The following is a 23,825-nucleotide window of genomic DNA, read 5'->3' on the forward strand; positions in this document are numbered from 1 at the left end:
CTTGGCTGTATAGCAGAAATTAACACAACATTGTAAATAAAATATACTACAATTGAATTTTTTTAATTTTAAAAAAGAATACTTGTTTAACATTTAATTTGTAAAGATGCTATTCATGATAGCAATATTGAATGGAATACATTCAAGTCTAAATTTGAAAAATATATGCAGGACTTAATTACTAGAAATCTATAACTTTATTGAAGGATATGAAAAGAACTGGTTAAAAATGGACATACTGTAGTCTTGACTTGGAAGGACTATAATTATAAAATGTAAATAATTCCCAAGTTAATTCTATATTTTCTATAATGAAATCAAAATCTTGGCTAGTTTCATTTGGAATATGTGAAAATGAATTAAAACTTCATATTAATAAATATATGAGAATTGACTTAAAGAGGAAAAAATAAGAAAATGGAGACTTCTCATGATCAGGTATTTAAATAGGTTGTAAAGTTATAATAATTAAATCATTTTTGCAAAGCTTAAAAGTAATAGATAGATAATAGGATGAACTATCCTATTATCCAGGATAATACAAAATTCATAGAAGGCCAGGAGAAGCTCAAATACCCATAAACTCTTAGTGTATGACAAAAGAGGCATTCAATTAAATTGGAAAAGGATGAATGGCTGGTAAACACATGATGCTGGGGAAACTGGTTAACTATTAAAAAATACAGTTAGACATCTTTGTCATACTATACACTAAAATAAACTCCTGATAGATTAAACTGTGAGATGGGAAAATATTTCTCTGATATGGGAAATGAGAAAGCCATGCTAAGAATATAAGCAAATGTAGGATCTTAAAGACAAAGTTTGATAGATTTGACTATATACAAATTTAAATCATCCATTTAACCACACTGTGATAAACAAAAGCAAAAGGCAGTGAGCTGGAAAAATACAATTGTAGCATGTATACAAATAGTTACCGGTCTTACTATATGAAGAGCTTTTACAAATGATCAAACCAACAAACAAACATACACCATAGTTGCAAAATGGTCAAAAACAATGACCAGGTAATCATCAAAGGAAAAATACAAATGCCCAGTAAATGTATGAGAAAATACTCATTCCACAATAAAATGAAAACAATTGAATTTGCTAAAATGATACCTCTGTTCACCTACCAAATAGGCAAAGACATTAAAAATATTGGCACATGTTACTGGTGACCCTGTGGCAAACTTACTGCTGTGGTACTCTGCTGAAGTGAAGTGAAAGTCATTCAGTTGTGTCCAACTCTTTGGAGCCCTATGGACTGACTATACAGCCCATGGAATTCTCCAGGCCATAATACTGGAGTGAGTAGCCTTTCCCATCTCCAGGGAATCTTCCCAACCCGGGGATTGAACCCAGATCTCCCGCATTGCAGGCAGATTCTTTACCAGCTGAGCCATAAGGGAAGTCCAAAAACACTTGGGTAGGTAGCATATCCCTTCTCCAGAGGATCTTCCAGACCCAGGAATCCAACCCGGGTCTCCTGCATTGCAGGCAGATTCTTTACAAACTGAGCTATGGGGTGGGGTGTGCGGCAACTCTGCTGATGGGAATGTAAATCTATACAACCCTCCAAGGCAGAACTGGACAAAATGTATCAAGTAGTTTACAGATGTTCACATCTCTTAATTTAGCAACTTTACAGAAATTCTTCCTAAGAAAGTAATCAAAGGGGTCTATAAATATTTGTGTTGACCAAAACCTTTGTTCGACAACAGATGACAGGTCAAATAGATTATAAACTATAATAATCTAGCAAGAAAGGTCGGTATATAATAACTACATTATATTAGATATATAATGATATAGGTCATTTCATGATATAACAAGTGAAAAATGTAGGCTACAAAACAGCAAGACACTAGTTTGTTTTAAAGTATGAGCAGATGTGCATAATGGGAAAATATTCAACAACATGTAAACAGTGGCTTTTTAAGGGTGATGAGATTAGAGGGTTTTCCCCCCTTTTTCTCCGCTGGTTTCATTCATTTCACACACGCTGCTTGCTATCGTGTGCCCAACATCTCTATAGGCTCTAAATTTTCTTCAAATGAATATGCATCACACTGTAATCAAAAAAAGTTAAATTTTGGAAAAGTAAAAGTCCAGCATCTGAAACTGACTTCCTTCTTTTAAAAGTCTGGTAAAGGACTCAGAGCAACGAAGTGCATATTGAAAGTATAAAATCACATCCCAGAATTGGGGAAATGTTCAGGTCGCTCCACCTCTTACCTTTAGTGACACTTCCTAAAACATACTCACCTGTTAGTTTGCCCACAGTTTGTTCCCACGACAGTGAATGTGAACAGCATCTCAATGACTCCTTCCTAATAGAGTTCTCAAAGACCACTTAATGAACCTGACATCTCCTTAAGCCTTTAAAATCCATCCTTCCAAGGGAACCCCCTCCCTTCCACAACAGGATAGGTATGATTCTGACTTTGGAGATGGGGACGCTTGACTTGGGGTGCTATGGCTGGCCCGAGGCTGAGCCCGGCTTATTGCCGGGCAGGCGGTGGTGGGTGGGAAGGGCACCTTACCGCGGCTTGCTGGAAGGCGCCCTTGGTGTAGGTGCCACCGCCTCGGTAGGTGATGGCCGGGATCTCGCGGCTGAGCAGCGCGCACTTGTGTTGGTGCGCGCGGCGGGAGGAGATGTAATCGACGCGCGGCACCACGTTGTTCTTGGACGAGAAGGTCACGATGGCCACGCGCGTGGCCGTGGGCACCACGGGGAAGTCGGACAGCAGCTTGCGGACGAACTTGAGCTCGCTGAGGAAGTTGGCTTGGCCCACGCTGGACGACTCGTCCACCAGGAAGACGAGCTCCAGGCGCTCGCTGAGCTCTCGCAGCCTCCGCACGCGTCGCCGGAACGCCTGGCCCAGCCGCTCCACTTTGCTCTCCGCGGCCGCCGCGTCCTCGCTGGGCGCGGGCGGCTCCGGCAGCCGCCCGGGGGCTCCGGGCGCCGCCTCGGGGAAGAGGCGGAAGCTGAAATTGCGCGACGGGGACAGCTGCTGAAAGGTCGCCCAGCCTGAAACCAGCGCCAGACCCCAGCAACAAAAGGCCAGGCGCGCCCACATTGCGCTAGAGACGGAGCGGCCGCCCGGAGCGCAGGCGTCTGCCCAGCGCGGAGAGATGCTCGGGCGCCGGGGTCGCCGAGGGGCGTGCGCGGCGCGGGGCGTGGGACGGCGGCCGCGAGCCTCAGCGCTCTCTCATCTGACACTGGGGACACAGTCCAGACTCCTCCGGCAGCCCGAGGATTAGGGAGGGAAGGCGCGCGCTCGCTACCCCTCTCGCTCCCGTCTTTTCTCTCCCCTTACTCCTCCTCCTCCTCGCTCTCCCTGAAGCCTATAAAATGTTTGAAGGCAAGGGGGCAGTCAAGAAGAATCTCCCGCTTCCCTCCTTCTCTCCCTCCTCTGTCTCCCTCTCCCCTCGCCTTCCTCTATCTCTGCCTCTATCTCTCTCCTCCCCCTTCTCCTCCCGGGTTCAAGCCAAAGACTCTCGGAGATTCCATGACACCAGAACCCCGCGTCTGTCAGGCTGTCAACATTCCCGCAGCAAGCGCACCAGCGCCGAAGCCCTGATTGATCCCATATGTCTGGCAGGAGCCGCAGAGGAATTCACTGGAGATGGATCCAGATACCGAGAGTGCCACAGTAATTGGAAACACTTTGTAGAGGAAAACACACACGGACTGGCCAGGGAGTTGAAAGCATCCTTTGAAAATTGCTTGCTCACCTTTTGTGTCTCTTTCTCCCTGTCCGGAGAAACCTCAAAGCCTTCTCCAACTGGATGTTTTATTCGACTTTTGTTGGTGGGGCTTTCTGATCGGTGGGGGGTGTGTGTGTCCTCTTGAGGGTCCCCTCTGATCACAATATATAGGGGTTGCATCTACCCCTATGCAGCCCATAGAATGACTGCCGTGGCGCTGCACGCATGCATTTATTTATTCATCCATTTGGTTACCCCTTCATTCATTTAGCAAATATTTTTGAGCACCTGTTGTGTGCTAGGACACCCGGGATATAAGGAGGAACACAAATTGACATAGATCTTGTCCCCAAAAAACTTACAGGGTAACAAGTGAGGTGACCATTAACCAGATATTTCAGAAATAATGTATATAATTACATCTGACCATGCTAAATTCTATGAAGATCTTAGGCAGATAGACTTGACCTTGAAAGATCAGGGAAGCCTTCACTGAGGACGTGAAGTTTGTGCTGAAATCTGATGATGAGTAAGAGTTTCTATCCCCCAGTCCTCTCTCATATGCCCATGGCCTGTTTCAACAGGTGAGACTCACAGAGGCCTACCTCCTTGACTTTAAATGGCACCTAACACATAACTACATACCTACACAGGTTGCCACCTTGGGGTAGTTTTTTTTCCCCAAAACAAAACCCTGAAAGGGGTATGCAAGTGCAAAGAAGGAGGAAACTTTGCAGAAGTAATTCTAGTGAGGAGTCAGGAGCCTTGTGCAGATACGTTTCTGCAATTATATAAATCACCTGAACCAAGACACTTCCAAGTCTTAGCTTCAGTTTCTATATCTGTTTCATGATGGAAATCAATAATCTCAGAATTTCCTTTGTCTCTAATGTCAGATGATTTAATTCCATCTGTATTTAATGAAATATCTTCACAGTGTATATAATGGTTGAAGTTTTAGGGCTCTGGACTCTGTTTGCCTGGAATGAAATCTGGATTCCGCCATTCAGTAGTTGTATGACCTTGACATCAGTTTGCTCATCTGTAAAATGGAGTGATATTAAATAATAGCATATTAAAGTTATTGGGAAGATATCATACAAAGTTCTTAGACTAGCACTTAGAATATAGCATGTAGTCTACAAATGCTGATTGCTATTATTTCCACATTTAATAATGAATACTCTTCAGATCTTTATTTTCCTAGTAATATTTCTTGACCATCTACCATGCCAGAATATTAGATACTGAGGTATTAAAGCCGAATAAGACTCAGTTCTAATCTTCCAGAAGTTCAAAGGCTATCAGAAGAGAAAACAGACTCTGCAAACGATTATAGAGCAGTAGGACGATTGCAAGGATGGGGAATAGGGAGCAAGAAGAAAAAATTCTCAATCTTCCTGGATCTTCCCAGGGAATAAGCAAGACCTCATTTGAGCTGAGACTGTTGAAAAAGAGAAAGTCTGTCCAAATTTCATCTACTCTGTGTTATTTCAAATACATCATTAAGAGCTAACATTTCAGGACCTTTATGTGCCAGGGACCATGGCAACTACTACGTGTACTCACTCACGTCCCCACGAAAACCCAGAGAGGTAGACGATTGTTTTAGTACTTTTTGGTTGCAAGCAATAGGCACCCAGCTTCTCCTCAAAGTAAACAAGAAGGGATTTCTTGGCTCAGTAACAACTGGAGAAAGGGCAAGGGTGGATTTGTCTCAAAAAAGCTTGGAAAAGGAAATCAAGAACGACCTAAGTCTTCCATTTTCCTCTCGCTTCTGTTTCTCTTAGAATGTTAGATTTCATTTGTGTCTTCAGATTTATCAACTGAAAAGGAAAGACTTTTCCCCAGGAGCTCAAGTTAAAAATAATTCAGTAAAAACAATCACCATCATGACCTTAGAGAAAGATGTCACTGAAGCATGCATGGGTTATCTGCCCATCCCTAGCCCAACACTAGGGAGGGCATGTGCTGTGCTCAGTTGCTCAGTCATGTCTGGCTCTTTGAGACCCACGGACTGTAGCCCGCCAGGCTTCTCTGTCCATGCGGATTCTCCAAGCAAGAACACTGGAGTGGGTTGCCATGCCCTCCACCAGAGGATCTTTCCAACCCAGGAACTGAACCTAGGTCTCCTGCAAAGGCAGATTCTTTACTGTCTGAGCTACCAGGGAAGCAGTGGAATGCATGGGCCATTATAATTGCCCTCAGTTCAGTTCAGTTCAGTTCAGTCGCTCAGTCGTGTCCAACTCTTTGCGACCCCATGAATCGCAGCACGCCAGGCCTCCCTGTCCATCACCAACTCCCAGAGTTCACTCAGACTCACGTCCAACGAGTCAGTGATGCCATCCAGCCATCTCATCCTCTGGCGTCCCCTTCTCCTCCTGCCCTCAATCCCTCCCAGCATCAGAGTCTTTTCCAATGAGTCAGCTCTTCTCATGAGGTGGCCAAAGTACTGGAGTTTCAGCTTCAGCATCATTTCCTCCAAAGAAATCCCAGGGCTGATCTCCTTTAGAATGGACTGGTTGGATCTCCTTGCAGTCCAAGGGACTCTCAAGAGTCTTCTCCAACACCACAGTTCAAAAGCATCAATTCTTCATTGCTCAGCCTTCTTCACAGTCCAGCTCTCACATCCACACGTGACCACAGGAAAAACCATAGCCTTGACTAGACGGACCTTTGTTGGCAAAGTAATGTCTCTGCTTTTCAATATGCTATCTAGGTTGGTCATAACTTTCCTTCCAAGGAGTAAGCGTCTTTTAATTTCATGGCTGCAATCACTATCTGCAGTTATTTTGGAGCCCCCAAAAATAAAGTCTGACACTGTTTCCACTGTTTCCCCATCTATTTCCCATGAAGTGATGGGACCGGATGCCATGATCTTCGTTTTCTGAATGTTGAGCTTTAAGCCAACTTTTTCACTCTCCACTTTCACTTTCATCAAGAGGCTTTTGAGTTCTTCTTCACTTTCTGCCATAAGGGTGGTGTCATCTGCATATCTGAGGTTATTGATATTTCTCCTGGCAATCTTGATTCCAGCTTGTGTTTCTTCCAGTCCAGCGTTTCTCATGATGTACTCTGCATATAAGTTAAATAAGCAGGGTGACAATATACAGCCTTGACGTACTCCTTTTCCTATTTGGAACCAGTCTGTTGTTCCATGTCCAGTTCTAACTGTTGCTTCCTGACCTGCATACAGATTTCTCAAGAGGCAGATCAGGTGGCCCTAACTTAGGTCATATGCTTACTGTGGCAGAGACTCTCAGTCACTTATCTAGTACATCTATTCTAGAAGGGTCTAGAAGAGATATAGAGCTCCTGAGTTTTTGCTGGGCACAAAATTATCCAAAATGAAGGTTACACATCCCAGCTTCTGTTGCGGATGGATGCAGCCATGTAGCTAGGTTCTGGGCAATGATATACAAATCCTGGTTTTGTGTGGCAGCTTCAGAAAACCTCTTTAAAAGACAGCTGCTCCTTTTGTCTGTTGTCTCCTCCTTTCATCCCTTATTCCATTTTCTACCTGGAACATGAACCTGGTGGCAGACCTCTAGCAGCCATCTTGGATCATGAGAATAATGGCCACATTCAAGCAACAGGTGAGGAGTAATCTAGAAAGAGCATGGATTCCTGCACACTTCGCAGAGCAGAACCACCATACTCATCTCAGACTGACTCTCTACCCCCTTTTGAGTTTTCCTGTTACATTCAGCTGAACTTGATCCTGTATAATAAACTCAAACCTAGAGCCATGGGAGCTATCCTCTCAATACATCTTTCATAAATGCTATGGGAGAGAAAGGAGGATATAATGAATTACTCACTACTCCAAAACACATCACTTGTTTCATTTCCTTGCCAAAAAAAGATGCATGGCCATGTATACTTCCAAAGGTTGTGAAGTACAATCTTAACATTGCTCTAGAAATCAGAAAGCTAGAAACATTTGGTGAACACAGCAAACGATGACAATATTGAGTCATATGAAATGGGAAAACAGCTGAGTTCAAAAAGAAGAATCGAGAAAATTCTGGGAAGCTTAATCTGCCCTCACACTGAGGAGATTCCTATAGAAAAGAGTTAAAAATCAGTTTTCGCAAGGACTTTCTGATCTTTAGTTGGGGATTGTAAATGCACTTGGTGCCTGCTATATTACCTATAACTATGGTGAAGTACTTAGGAGCGGTGAACTCTAGCAGAAGTTTGTAATTGAGCAACTGTGGGTATTTGATAAAATTCTTCTTTTCTACATTTTTCATCCCAGCTCTTCTTGGAATCTTTGTCTTTTTTGGCACCAAAAAAAACCACCCAATTATACTAAAATAGTTATTAAAATGTTCTTTAAAATTATATTTGTCATATAGTAATGTGTACTTGTTCATGACCCTATTAAATAATATTACCAATCAACTATTCTAGTAAATGCCTTGTTTTCAAAGTATTGATGAAGTAACGATGTTCTGCTGTGGATCTAAGTACATTTAAAGTTTCCTGGATAATTCTGACACATGCCCTAGGGGCAAAAGCATAAGACCAACATACTCTGGCATTGTATATTTCCAATGAGCTAAACAGTCAGGTCTACATTACCTATGCTTGTGATAAGGAGTGGAGACTTAGAGAAATCTTGCCTGTATGTTGCCAAGATTACTGCTCTGTGCTTGGCACTGCCCCCCAGAGCTCTCTAGTGTGTTATGTTCTTTGGTCTAAGGCAGTGATTCTCCTGGGGGGTGATTTTGCACCCCACCAACTTCCCTACCCCTACCACCAGGGAAGACCAGGAAATGTCTGGAGATCTGTGTGTATGGGGGGGACCGTGCTACCGGCATCTAGTGTAGACGTGGGGAATGCAACTAAACATCCTACGATGCATGGAACAGCTCCCACAACCATTCCGCTCAATGTGTCAGGAGCGCCGAGGCTCAGAAACCCTGGCCTGTACGACAATTAACAGACACAAGACAAGATAAACTTTCACTATAGGAAGTAAGTCAGAGAGAGAAAGACAAATACCATGTGATATCACTTATATGTAGAATCCAAAATATGACACAAAGGAACTTACCTATGAAACAGAAACAGAATCACGGGCATAGAGAACAGACTGATGGCTGCCAAGTGTTAGGGAAATTAAAATGGAAAAGCCTTCAGAAGCAGGAGAGCAAGCCTTTGACATGCTTCTGCTCTGCCTGGACACTGCTTGGATTCCATGCTTACATGCAAGCATAGTAAGTCAGGCAGCACCTTAGGTGAGAAAGGTCTTGGAATTCTTGAGCCCCTGGAGGTCTGGCCAGCCCCCTGGGTTCTAACCAAATGCTATGATTCACAAGGTTAAACACACAGCATTGTAAAAAGGTTCAAGTAAAAACAGAGCTGAAGTTTTGCACATAAATCAGTCTGCCGCCTGGGATTATAAGCAGGAGCCCACCAAACTTTAATCTGAAGTCTCACCTGTTGGGTCAACACACTGCCTGGGACCTTTTCCCAATTGGGACTCCAGTTTGCTGTTAATGAGGGACTTCCCAGCGCTGTTTAAATCTGTATGTTGGTCAGCCCAATTGCTGATATATGTGCTGTTACTATTCTTTATTGTTTCTATTCCTCTTCTTTTAATGATTGTATATTAAAATTAAGTCAGTTAACCCTCTACTAAATATTGAAATTGTTTATGTGTGTGACAAGTGGTTTGTTTTGTTGACGAGTCCTTCAAACCTCAAACAAAAGTAAAACTTGCAGCAAAACACAAGAGGTTAGGGGGAGGGATGGAGGGGGAGGTTGAGGTTAACAGATGTGAGCTTTTATGTGTATAATGAATAAACGACAAGGTCTTACTATATAGCACAAAGAAGTATATTTAGCATCCTATGATAAGCCATAATGGGAAAGAATATTAAAAAGAATGTATGTTATATATGTACTGAATCACTTTGCTGTACAGCAATAATTAATACAACATTGTAAATTAACTATACTTCAATTGAAAAAAAAAGAAACTTTTGCTCAAGCAAAAATTAAGACTGAGAAGCAACCTAAAAGTACTGAAATGACACCATAGCCAGACTAAGAAAAATGACCTGGGATTCATCTCATGACATAAAGACTTCTGTGAGAAAGCCATGTGTGTTGGTGGTGTAAGGGATGAGGGATACATTATATTTTTCTCGCTAGCTGCACACTGATAAACAAGAAACTGAACCTCAATCCCTGCCTATCCAATGGGACTTCTATTAGGCACATCCACCTCCTCTCCACCCTTCACAGCAACCATCTTCCTGCATTAAAGCAGGTGCTCTAAAAAGACAGGATGGATTTGAGGTAGGGGAGAAGGAAGGAGAAGGAAGAAAGCAGAGAGTGGTGCTAGCTAAATGTCCTTCTGAGATGTCAAGAATCAAGTCCAGTTAATGGAAGCAGAGGGAGGAAAATTTCACTTTCCATGCATGCTGGGCATGCGGTCTTTTTAAAAATCTATCAGTGTTAGTGAACCACAGCGACAGGCAGGAGGGACAGAAGGAAGATGCCACCTCGTGACTGTATTTTATAAGACTATCTTTCAGATGCTTTTGAACTGTGGTGTTGGAGAAGACTCTTGAGAGTCCCTTGGACTGCAAGGAGATCCAACCAGTCCATTCTGAAGGAGATCAGCCCTGGGTGTTCTTTGGAAGGAATGATGCTAAAGCTGAAACTCCAGTACTTTGGCCACCTCATGCGAAGAGTTGACTCACTGGGAAAGACTCTGATGCTGGGAGGGATTGGGGGCAGGAGGAGAAGGGGACGACAGAGGATAAGATGGCTGGATGGCATCACTGACTCGATGGACGTGAGTCTTGGTGAACTCCAGGAGTTGGTGATGGACAGGGAGCCTGGCATGCTGCGATTCATGGGGTCACAAAGAGTCGGACACGACTGAGCGACTGATCTGATCTGATCTGATCTGATCTTTCAGTTGTGAATTTAATAAAAAACATTCTCCCCTGTACAGTGACTGTTTAAGTAGAATTATCTGAAGATGGAGTTCATGATGGAAAAGTCCTAGTACTGGACATTGTAAGCAATTAAACAATTAAATAATAAAAATAAGTGTTGTCAATCTGGCTTTAACACCTTGTGGTAGTTGTTTATTTGCCAAATCCTGTCTGATTCTCTTGCAACCCCATGGACTGTAGCCACCAGGCTCTTCTCCATGGGATTATCCAGGCAAGAATATTGGAGTGGGTTGTCAATTCCTTTTCTAGGGAATCTTCCCAACCCAGGTATTGAATCCATGTCTCCTGCATTACAGGCAGACTCTTTACTGCTAAACCACCATGGAGGCCCACTTTTAACACAAAAGACAGATTTACAAAATGTTTAAATACGTGTCATTTTATGTGCTTATTTAATTTGATCTTGCCATAAATCCTCAAGTAAATATAATGGGCATTCCGTTTCTATAGGTGAAGAAATAGAGCTGTACGAGGTGGCCATAATGTCTGGAAACAGAAATGGTTTATTGCTATTACATTTTAATGCCTGGCATGTTTAACGTGTTGGCTCTTGCTAGCAATGCAAGCTTGCAGTGAAGGTGGTAATTAACACATCAGTTGTGTCCATCGCTGCATCTGTATCTATAGTGCACTGCCTTCGATAACCTGATCTCATATCTGACCCTTTATCCTCGAACCTATCCTCAGCTAAACTTTGTAAGGACTTACATCTTGAACTGGCGAAAGGCACATGGATTGAGAATTTTTCATGTGGTAACAAAAGGCACCCTCAGTTTCTAGGATGCTCTTGGGCTATTATGTTTACAGTGACCAATGCCTCTACTCCTTCAGAGATAGTTATCCACAAAACAGCATGCCCAAAACATTGCCTGTATCCTTGAATTCACAAACCAACTTTCCAAAGGTACTCTCTTCCAGAAGGACATGCATTGAAGGACTCTAGATTCACTGACAGGACCAGCCCTCATGCCCACTTAGAAGTAAGAGCTTAATGTGTTCATCTTTCATCATTTTCAACCTGTAAAAAATAGAACAGTATCATTTATATTTATAGATATTATATCCAAGGTCAAGGCTCGAACCAAACTCAGTTTGTGATCTTCACCATAATTCTTGAGGTTGCTCTGCTAAAAACAAACAGTAATAATGATAAAAGTTTTTAAAAGGCACATTCTTTTTATCTTTATCTCTTTTTTTTCCCTCCCACCAGGATGCGGAATACAGAAAGATCAGAAAAGATCATTAATTTCCTATTGACAAACTATGACACCACCACTTCCATGCGGAGGCAGCCATAATTATAGTTACTTCATAAAATTTAGTTTTAAATTATCATGCAGTAAAATGGACTTTTAGTGGGTGTACAGTTCCATGAATTCAAACACATACACAGATTCATGTAACCACACCCACAATCAGGATACAGGATAGTTCCATCACTTGAAAAAGCTCACTTTTGTAGTTACACTGTCTCCTGACCCCTAATGCCTGGCAACCCAACTGATCTGCTCTCCATTACGGTTTCAAGAATCATATAAATGGATTCACATAGTATGCAATTTTCTGAGATTAGTTTCTTTTCATTCAGCAGAATCATATAAATGGATTCATATAGTATGCAATTTTCTGAGATTAGTTTCTTTTCATTCAGCAAAATAACTTTGAAATTCATCTAAGGTTGTGTACAGGTTTTTGTGTGAACTTAAATTTTTATTGACTTAGGATAAATCCCCAGAGGTAGGGTTACTAGGTCATATAGTAAAGTATGTTCAGTGCTATAACAAAGAGCCACGATATTTTTCAGGGTGCTGCATGTAGCATTGCTCACTCACAATAGAAATGTATGCATTCTAATGGCTCAGCATCCCATTCATCACTTGGTATGTGCATGTGCGTGCATACATGTACCTATTTGCTTGGGTACATATATATTATTCACATGATTCTCGATTGATAGTACTCCTCTTTTTCTGTTGAGTCCATTATTGAGCCCATTCAGTAAACTTTAAATTTTAGTTATTATATTTTTCAGTTCTACAATTTTCACTTGATTCTTCTTTATATCTTGCCTGAGGTTTGGGAAATACACAAGCAGGGTGAGAAAACACACACACATGCGCTTTTCCATGCTAAGCCTGAACCTGAATGCCTCTTGTGAATCTCTCTCTTGTGCGCCCATGCCTACTTGTGGCTTCAGACTACAGCACTGAGCCGCAAGGGATTTCAGAGGGGGGAAAATGGTAAACTCACTGCTGATTCAGTGGTATTTTATATTCTGGTCTTCTCCCCCAAGTCATCTACTTTATTAACTTTTCTGGGTCCTCAAGTAGTGGTTACATGCACCCTCCAGATGTTACAGTTGTCATTAGATAGGGTGGGATATACTTACACCATCTTACTACTTAGAACTGGTATCATTGTGGGTGTACATGCTCAGCTGTTCACTTTACAGTTAAATAACAATTTTATTTTCTTTTACTACTCTTCCCAAGGTTATTGTTCATTTAAACTTGCACTCTTCTTAAGAAAGTCTTAGTAATTTACACTCTAAGTTAGGAAATTGTCCTTAACTTAAATGTAGATTTAAAAATTATTAACTAAAATTTTTAAATAGTATATGTTTTCAATTATTATATTCTCCTCCATATAAATGGTATTATTTAGCTTCTTTCCAATGTTATACATTGGTCATTTTACTTTACTTTCATAAACATTTTATCTATTTTTTAGTGCTTTTTAGGGACCCAGTGCTTGGACTCCTTGTTTTCTGATACATTAATTTATGCTTTTATCCTGAATAATATTTTATAGTTCCTTGAGTCCTTTATCATTATCACTTATTATCTTTTAAATAGAGCTCTTAAAGATAACATTCCTACTGAGTGTAACTTCAGCTAAACTTCATGTGAGGTGTCATTGTTGTTTTCTGTGTGTGTGTATGGGTTTAGTCATTCAGTTGTTACCAACTCTTTGTGACCTTTTGGACTGTAGCCCACTGGGCTCCTCTGTCCATGAGATTTTCCAGGCAAGAATACTGGAGTGGGTTGTCATGACCTTCTCCAGGGGATCTTCCCAATTCAGGGATCAAACCCAGGTCTCCTGCATTGCAGACAGATTCTTTACCATCTGAGCCACCAGGGAAGTCCCACTGTTTTCTATGCAACATATAATTAGATTTTTATTTCCTCTTTGGTTCAGAAATTATTAAGTGGGAAATTTCTTTTCTTTTCATGCTATTATTTTAACTCTGAGTATTTGTTTGTGTATTTTGTTAAACTATTTTAAAATTAATTTTCAGTTTACTTCATCGGGGTCAGAAAACAGAACTGTACATTCTTGTTCTTATTAAAATTTCTTGTGACCTAATATATGACAAACAGTAAAACATACCATTAGATTTTGAAAAAAAAGATAAGCAGTTTTGGTTGTAAGATATAAATTATTCTTTTTTTTAATGTTTTTATCATTTTATTAGGAATAATTCCAAATGGGTTATGAAGAAAACTTATTCATTGAGTTTGATGAGTTTTCCAAAAACTCTTAATGAAGATATGCTCACCAATAAACAATAAAACATCAGCAGAACTATCATATACTGGGCAAAGAGTCAGGCTGATACCAAAAGCAACATGCAACATAAAAAAGATACAATATAAAGGAAGACAATCTGCTGAGGATTAAAAATCATCTCCATATGCACTCTTTTTATCTAGCACAGAATTAATTATCAAATCCAAACCACACCAAGGTAAGCTTGGCTGATGGAAGCCAGGAGTCAATAACAATGGGGGTAAAAATAGAAGTTCCTCAGTGCAAGATCTGAATAGTGTTTCGGAGCATTTCCCTGGCTGGTACAAGCAGTATTAAAAAATCTTTTTGGCAAGGGGGGAAAATAAATACAAATGGAATGCTACATTTTTTTAAATCAGCAGACTGTCCCAGGAATGATAAAGGTATCATTAAAGTAGCAAGGGGTAACTTTAAAACATTATTCCTGTGGGCTCAAAAAAAAAAAACATTCAAAATGGATTTATTTAAAAGGTGTCACATTAGCTAAGTCCAGGCATTTAGGCTTAAGGGAAGTAAAATTAAAAGAGGACACTTTTTTTTTTTTCCCAAGTTAAGGAGAATCTCTTTAAAACCAAGCATATTGCTAAATGGCAACATTACACTTGGTAAACAATAATTGGCAACAAAATAAGTTTAAACGCAGTAATATTCTGCCCAAACCAGTCCCAGATACTGTTTAATAACCAAGATGCAAACTAATTTTGTTGTAACAAGCCTAGACCAATTCTATCAAACATGTCCTTGGTTAGATATCCAGCTTCATTTAACGTTTTGAAAGCTCATTTGACAGCCAGTCAAGTCCCTCATACAGACCGGTTCCTTGTGTAGCACAAGTGGCTTGAACACACCATGTTCTGTTATGAAGGGACTGAAGACCTAATTTATCTGTCATTTCACTAATGGCCATAGCATTCGGCAAGTCCTGTTTGTTTGCAAAAAGCAGCAACACTGCATCTCGCAACTCATCTTCCTGAAGCATTTTCTGCAGCTCTTCTGCTCCTTCCTGAATTCTTTCACGATCATTGCTATCTACCACAAAAATAAGACCCTGGGTATTTTGAAAGTAATGCCTCCAGAGAGGCCTAATTTTATCTTGACCACCAACATCCCATACTGTGAAACAAATGTTCTTATATTCTACTGTTTCCACATTAAAACCAATGGTAGGAATGGTGGTGACTATCTCCCCTAACTTCAGTTTATACAGAATGGTCGTCTTGCCAGCAGCGTCCAATCCAACCATTAAAATGCGCATCTGCTTCTTGCCGAGGAGGCAGGAGAAGAGGGAGGAGATGGTGAGGCCCATGGCGGTAGTGGCACTTGCAATGGGCAGGAGCAAAAGGGGTTTGGGGCGTCCCCGGGCCTTCTCCTTTTACGCTCCCAGAAAACTCAGCGAGGAAAGAGCTGCTGAGGAAGAAAGACGGCTGCGAGGAGGGTTCGCTAGCCGGCGTGTCCGAAAAAGCTCCCGGACAGCGGGATGAGGACCTGCTCCACGACTGGCGGGGCAGCTCCGGCTCCGGCGTTAAAACTTCTATTCGGTCTTTTAAATCAATGTTATTGTACACATTATTCAAACACTCCATATCCCCATTCACTTTAATCTAGTCCATCTGTTTAAGACTGAAAGTATGTTAAAATCTGGTACAGTCACTTTTGACAACTTTTTAAATATTTTCAGGGTTTGCTTTGTATTTTCGTGATATATTAAATTTTACCCAAAATATTTTAAAAGTTGTATTCACTGTGAATAAATATCTTCTCATAAACAAGCTAACTACAACTTCAACAACATAAAATCATCCTCTATTCACTGAATATATACATTTACCTTGAATTTCACTGTGTCTGGATGATGCCTTAGCTTCACTATAATTATTATCATCAACATGATCAGCATCACTGTTTTTAGTTTGCTTGCTATTTCCTTACTCAGCCTTTTTAATCTCCTTTTTTAGTCTGTTTCTCTTTGAAATGCCTTTGGAGGAGGAGATTAGAATTCTGATGCATTGAATGAGTGAGTGAAAGTCACTCAGTTGTGTCTGACTTTTTGCGACCCCATGACTATATAGTCCATGGAATTCTCCAGGACAGAATACTGGAGTGGGTAGCCTTTCCCTTCTCCAGGGGATCTTTCCAAGCCAGGGATCGAACCCAGGTCTAACACATTGCAGGCATATTCTTTACCAGTTGAGCCACAAGGGAAGCCCAAGAATACTGGAGTGGGTAGCCTATCCCTTCTCCAGTGGCTCTTCCTGACCCAGGAATGGAGCCCAGGTCTCCGGCATTGCAGGCAGATTCTTTACCAACTGAGCTATCAGGGAAGCCCCGTGCATCTGATGCATTAAAGAGACAAGTATGAATTAAATCATAAAGAAACCAGAAGATATAAATGAACATTTCTAAGATTGTAGCATGTAAAAGGTTTCAAGCATGTAAACAAAGGAAGAAATCACAAAAAGAACTCTTATTTGACCACATAGCCGTTAACACTTTTATCATCATAAAATATCATAAACAATTTAAAAGGACAATGACAAATTGGAAAATGGCATAAAAAATATCTTATCGTCCTTATATATAATGCATTCTTGTAAGTCTACATTAGCAAGGCAATTGAGAATATAGACAAAGGGTAATGAAAAAGAAATTCTGAGAAGAATAAATGCAGATGGACACCAGTCATATGAAAAGCTATGGAACCACATTTATAATTATGGAAATATGCATTATAGCAAAAACAAACTTTTTTTTTGCATTTCATGTTGGCAAAAATTGATGAATATATATTGAACCTTGGAACTGGCCAAGGCTGGGTTGGCAGACACAAAGCACATGTGCTTCCATTCTTCCTTCCCTCACTGAGGTTAAACACCACTTATTTATTTTAGCATTCTTTGCTGCTGGATCCAGATGTGGTCTTGCAGTCCTTCCCATCAAGGAGTACCAGGTCACCACTATTAACTCTAGATGGAATGTATTTGCCATTCCTAAAGTTTGGTAAAAGTGGAGCTCTTCTACATGGTTAGCCCTTTGCAGTCTGATTCAATAATATGATTTTTCTAAGGTATAATAATGATCACACAGGGCTTCCGAGGTGGCTCTGGTGGTAAAGAACCTGCCTGCCAGTGCAGGAGACTTGAGAGAGGTGAGTTCGATCCCTGGGTTGGGAAGATCCCCTGCAGAAGGAAATGGCAACCCACTCCAGTATTCTTGCCTAGAGAATTCCATGGACAGAGGAGCCTGGCAGGCTATCACCCATGGGGTTGCAAAGAGTCAGACACAACAGAAGCGACTTAGCACAGCACAGTGATCAAATATCCTTTACCTAGGATTCCTTCCTAAGGAGATAATCAGAAATGAGCACACATATTTATGTACAAGGCTGGAATTTACAGTACTAATTATAAAAGTAAAATGTTGGGGATATTGGAAATAATCCTAACATATAATAATAGAATGGTTACAGCATATTAAATACATAAAAGGGAAATCTAAATATTATGCTTATATTTTCAAAAAACTTAATGTTATAAAAATACTCAATACATCCTGTTAAATTGGGCTGGGGAGGCTGAAAACCCTGTTATGTGAATTTTTAAAAAAATATGCACATAGAAAAACATGACAAAAGTAAACATACAAATATGTAATAATGTTTATCTTAGAGCAGTAGCTATCAACTACTCTTTTATTCATTATATTTTAAGGGGGTGGGAAGACAGACTCTAACTCATCATAGGGGAGTAGTAAGACTACATGGCAGAAAATCATGTGGAAGGAAAATATTATGGACCTCTTTGAAAAATATATTGTCACTCAATATTAGAAGCAAATCTATAACTTTTAGGAATCTCCCACCTGCTGTTTCAATTGGCAGCCTCATACTTGAGAATTCTAATCTTCAAAGAGCTTTAATACATTCAGTGGGTCTTAAGCTAATGTAAAGTCTAAAAAATAGGAACTTCTCTCTTATTTCACTACTTGATAAAGAACCAGTTTGCAGTAGCACAATTTATCCCTTATGGAATGTGATTTGATCTCAGACATACAATGTTTGCAAACATGTACAGTTTAAAATGAAGCAATATACTCCGCTAATTTCTGTTTATCCTGTTAATTCTTGCATTGTTTTCCTCCAGCCAGATGTTTCTTATGCTTAATTTGCCTAACAACATTCAGACTAGAAAACCATTCTAGCATTCAAATGATGAACCACATACCCAGATTTATTTTCCATATCCTCAGCTCTTTCTAGGTCTGTCTTGCATTTTTCAGCATCCTTAATTTCTATTGAACCCAGATGGAATCTATGTTTGTCAGGAAAGAAAGAAAACAAAATATGTGACAGCACTTTATGTTTTTCTGTGTTATGTGGGAAAGGCCTAAAGATATATATTCTTAAAATTATGCTAGTTTGAATGGTTTTTAAGACTGTATCTCCAGACTCAAAGCTGTAATACTCCTAGAAGAAAACATAGGTAGTACAGTCAGTAATGCAGGTCTTAGAAACATATTTTAGGATCTGTCTCCTTAGAGAAGATAAAAATAAGCAAATGGGACAAAAGCAAAATTAAAAACTTTTGCACAGTGAAGGAAACCATCAACAAAACAAAAAGGCAACCTACTGAATAAGAGAAGATATTTGCAAATGATAAGGGGTCAATATCCAAATTATATATAAAGAACTCATACAACTCCATATCAAAAAAACTATCATCCCAATTAAAAAATGGGCAGAAAAGCTGAAGAGGCATTTTTCCAAAAATATACAGATGGTCAATAGGTATATTAAAAGATGCTCAACATCACTAATCATCAGGGAAATGCAAATCAAAACAGCAATGAGCTATCACCTCATACCTGTCAGAATGATTATTATCAAAAAGACCAGACATAACAAGTGGTGGTAAGGATGCAGAAGAAAAGAGAACCCTTATACACTGTTGGTAGAAATGTAAATTGACACAGCCACTATAGAAAACAGTATGGAGGTTCCTCAAAATGTTAAAAACAAAACTACCATATTACTCAGAAATCCCACATGTAGGTAAATGAAGAAAATGAAAACACTAATACAGAAAGATATACGCACCCCAACGTTCATAGTAACATTATAATAGATAAGATGTAGAAGCAACCTAAGTATCTATCAACAGCTGAATAGGTAAAAAAAGATGTAATATATATTCAATATCGGAGAAGGCAATGGCACCCCACTCCAGTACTCTTGCCTGGAAAATCCCATGGATGGAGGAGCCTGGTAGGCTGCAGTCCATGGGGTTGCTGAGAGTCAGACACGACTGAGCGACTTCACTTTCACTTTTCACTTTCACTTTTCACTTTCATGTATTGGAGAAGGACATGGCAACCCACTCCAGTGTTCTTGCCTGGAGAATCCCAGGGACAGGGGAGCCTGGTGGGCTGCTGTCTATGGGGTCACACAGAGTCGGACACGACTGAAGCGACTTAGCATAGCATAGCATAGCATATTCAATATACACAGACATATAATGGAATACTACTCAACTATACAAAGGAAAGAAATTCTGCCATTTGCAACAGCATGGATGGACCTGGAGGGTGAGTGAAATAAGTGCTTAGTGAAGTAACTAGACAGAAAAAGACAAATACTGTATGTTTTCATTTATATGTAGAATCAAAAAAGTAAAACAAAAAATAGAACAAAACAGAAACAGACACAGATACAGAAAGCAAACTAGAGGGGAGAGGGATGTAGGAGAACCAAGATATATGACGGGGATTAAGAGATATAGACAAATAAATATAAAATAAATAAGTTACAAGGGTATAATGTACACATGGGAATACAGCCAATATTTTATAATGGCTTAACATGGAGTGTAGTCTATAAAAATAGAGTCATCGTGCTACATACCTGAAACTAACAGTGCAAGTCAATTACACTTTGATTTAAGAAATCATGCACATCAGGCATTTGATTTAACAAAGTGTGGTAGACAACCATTGAAACGAACCCTAATGATCCCTACCTCTTGATATTCATTTTGGGTCTTTGTAATTCTTTCCCCTTGAATGTGGGGTTGTTCTTAATGATTCACTTCCAACAATAAAATATGGCTAAAGTGTTGGGATGTCACTTTCAAGATTAAGTCACAAAGACCCTGTTTTCCATTTTGCTCATTCTCTCCCTTTCCCGCTCTGAGGAAAGCCAGTTGCGATGTCGTAACTAATGATGCTTGATGGAGAGGCCCACAGGGCAAAGAACTGATGTCTCTGGCCAACAGCCAACAGGGGCCTGCCGTCTGTCAACAGCCGGGTAGTGAGCTTCAGAGTAGGACTTCTGAAGCCTATCAACAGTCATGTGAGTGAACTTGGAAGCAGATCCTCCCACTGTCAAGCCCTAGGATGACCGTAGCCCTGGGCAACATCATGGCTGCAGGTTTGCTAGACACTTTGAGCCAGATAACCCAGTAACACCTGGAATCCTGAGCCACAGAGAATGTTAGATACAAAAGGTTTATTGTGTTAATCTACTATATTTTAAGTAATTTACCATGACAGTGGCATTGTGGGCACCTAAAGCCCATAAAGAAAGCTTATGTCTTTGACATAAGAAGAATAAATAAAAGGGCCTCAGTGGGTCAAAGAGTTCAAGGGAATCACTGTTATTTTTCTTTCTTTCTATTCTCTTGCTACTTCATCCAGATGGCCATCTCAGTAGCATGTGCTACACAACTTGAAAGGAACCCTGGCTTTCCAGTCTAAAAACTAGAAAGAGGAACCATAAAGGACAGAGCAGATAGGGGAAATTTTAGGGAGAAGAGATCTGGAGAAAGAGATCCTGTAATTTTGTGTATGAACTGACCCAAGTCCTTAGTCATGAGCTGAAATGCAAGAACAGACACAAAGAACCATAGCTTTGAGAATGAAACTACAATAATAACCAGTATCCATTATTCTAGACTAACTCCTATGAGGTATGTGCATGAAGCAGACTAAACAGCACAGTAAGGGTTTTGAAAATTGACCGTACGTGAGACTTGCCATCCACAGAAGGAGAGACAGAATGTGTGGTCTAAACCTAACTGGGTTTATTCACTATAAAAACAAAACAAAAGACAAAAGTGGGTATCTCCAGAGGATTTTAACAAGATCTAGAATCTTGCAATATAATATTCAAAATGCCCAGGATACATCTCAAAATTAATTAAAAAAAAAAAAACAGGAAAAAAGAAAACTTGGATCACTTTTTCCTAGGAAGAGACAACAAATGCAGACCCCAAGATGGTCTAGATATTTGAATTATCAAAGATAGTAAAGCAGTTATTATAAATATGTCCCTAAGATAAAGGTGAACACTCTAGAAATGTATTTTAGAAGTAGAAGTTTTGAGTAGAGAAACTATAAAAGTGAATCAAATAGAAATTTAAAAACTGAAAAATGAAATATCAGAAATTAAAAAAAAAATTCCTCAATGGGCTCAGTGGCAGAAGGCAATGATGATAACAAAGGAAATATTCAGTGAACTTGAAAATAGACATGTGGAAATTATCCAGTCTGAAGAACAAAGAGTCAAAAAAAGATTGGAGGTGCTGAAGAACAAAATCTCTGGCACCTGTAGGACAATATCCAAGTTCTAATTTTGTGTCATTAAAGTCCCAGGAGAGAGAAAAAAATAGATTGGTGCTACACACACACACACACACACACACACACACATACACAAAATATATGAAATAATAGGTGAACACTTAAATTTAGTGAAGACATAAATATACAGATTTGAGAAGTTCTGAGACCCATCACAGGATAAACCGAAAAGAAAAAAACCCAGACACGTCATAATCAAGCTATCAAAACCCAAAGATTATATATATATATATATATATATATATATATATATAATACACACACACACACACACACACTCGGGTGTATCCAATTCTTTGTGACCTCGTGGACTATAGCCCTCCAGGCTCCTCTGTCCATGGAATTTTCCAGACAAGAATACCTAAATGGATTGACATTTCCTCCTCCAGGGGATCTTTCCAACCCAGGAATTATCCAAGGAGTAAAATGTAATGCTGCAAATAAAGGAAGAACAACAGAAATGGTAAATATCAAGGTAAGTAGACTGTTTTTCTCCTTTTACACATTCTTTTCAAATAAGTATAGCTATCATATGCAAAAATTACAGCATTGTCTGATAGGGCTTTTAATGTGTGTTACAACTATAATATAAAGAATTTGATATAAGGAACTTAAGTGGATGTAAGGCTTCTACATTTCTATGTTTCAATAAAAAACAGAGACTTTTAGGTTAGATTTTCAAAAAGACTCAATTTTATGCTGACTATAGGAAACTCATTTTAAAAGTAAATATAGTGAATTGATAAAAGTAAAAAGAAGGTAAGAGATACACTGTAAAATCACCAAGGACTTCCCTGGTGGCTCAGACAGTAAAGAATTTGCCTGCGATGCAGGAGACCCAGCTTTGACCCCTTTGTCAGGAAGATCCCCTGGAGGAGGGCATGGCAACCCACTCCAGTATTCTTGCCTAGAAAATCCCATGAAGAGAGGAGCCTTGCAGCCTACAGTCCATGGGGTCAAAAAGAGTCAGACACGACTGAGTGACTAACACATTATATTATCACAGAGTAGACTTTAGAACAAAGAAATATTATTAGGGATGACAAAAGGCATTAAATATTGATAAAGGGGTGAATTCTAGAAGAAGATAAAATAATCCTAAAAGTGTATGCTTCTAACAACCAGACCTCAAACTACATGAAGCAAAAACTGATAGAACTGAATAAAGAAATAGACAAATTAACAAATATAATTGGATATATCTATGTATGCATATATATATGTTAGTTGCTCAGTTTTGTCCAACTCTTTGCAACCCCCTGGACTGTAGCCAGCCAGACTCTTCTGTCCATGGAATTCTCCAGGCAAGAGTTCTGGAGTGGGTTGCCATTCCCTTCTCCAGGGGATCTTCCCAACCCAGGGGTCGAACCCAGGTCTTCTGCATTGCAGGCAGATTCCTTACCATCTGAACCACCAGGGAAGCCTGGAGATATCTATCGTTAGTTATTAATAGAAGAACTTGACAGAAAATCAGCAAGGATAAAGAACACTTAAACAATACTAACTGCCATTTATAGAACATTCCCTACAGTAAGAGCAGAATACATACTCTTTTCAAGTGTTCATAGAACATTCATCAACATAGATGGTATCTTGAGCCATAAAATGAGCCTCAATCAATTTATATGAATTGAAACCACATGAATTATGTGCTCACTACAGTGGAATTAAAACAGAAATCAGAAATTAGAAGAACATCTGGAAAAACACCAAACATTTGGAAAAGAAACAACCCATGGAGCGAAGAAAAAATCTCAAGAGAAGTTAGAAAGTAACTTTAACTAAATGAAAATGAAAATACACCATATCATAATATATGGAATGCAGTTAAAGCAGTACTTAGAGAGAAATTTATAGCACTAAATGCTTATATTTAAAGAAGGACAGTCTCAAGTTGATTTTCTAACCTCATCTTAAGAAACT

At 39.8% G+C, this 23,825-nt stretch overlaps 2 protein-coding genes across 2 annotated transcripts in view; both read right to left on the reverse strand.

Moving 5' to 3' along the window:
* SVEP1 (sushi, von Willebrand factor type A, EGF and pentraxin domain containing 1) overlaps positions 1 to 3,480 on the reverse strand; it is a 207,297-nt gene extending 203,817 nt beyond the window's left edge. Inside the window, exon 1 of the mRNA XM_061426467.1 lies at positions 2,553 to 3,480. Within this exon, the coding sequence (XP_061282451.1) occupies positions 2,553 to 3,089 (537 nt within the window). The 5' untranslated portion in view covers positions 3,090 to 3,480. The remainder of the gene's footprint in view (positions 1 to 2,552) is intronic.
* An 11,224-nt stretch (positions 3,481 to 14,704) lies between these two features.
* Positions 14,705 to 15,762, reverse strand: LOC133253150 (ADP-ribosylation factor 4-like). The gene has a single exon (XM_061426470.1). It carries the CDS (start codon positions 15,574 to 15,576, stop codon positions 15,034 to 15,036), a length of 543 nt encoding a protein of 180 aa, XP_061282454.1. The 5' UTR covers positions 15,577 to 15,762; the 3' UTR covers positions 14,705 to 15,033.
* Between the last annotated feature and the right edge of the window lie 8,063 nt (positions 15,763 to 23,825).

Source organism: Bos javanicus, chromosome 8 (genome assembly GCF_032452875.1).
Source record: "Bos javanicus breed banteng chromosome 8, ARS-OSU_banteng_1.0, whole genome shotgun sequence".
Classification (NCBI taxonomy): Eukaryota; Metazoa; Chordata; class Mammalia; order Artiodactyla; family Bovidae; genus Bos; species Bos javanicus.

Excerpts from the sequence above, each read along its gene's own strand:
- LOC133253150 (XM_061426470.1), bottom strand. The coding sequence starts at position 15,576 with ATGGGCCTCACCATCTCCTCCCTCTTCTCCTGCCTCCTCGGCAAGAAG.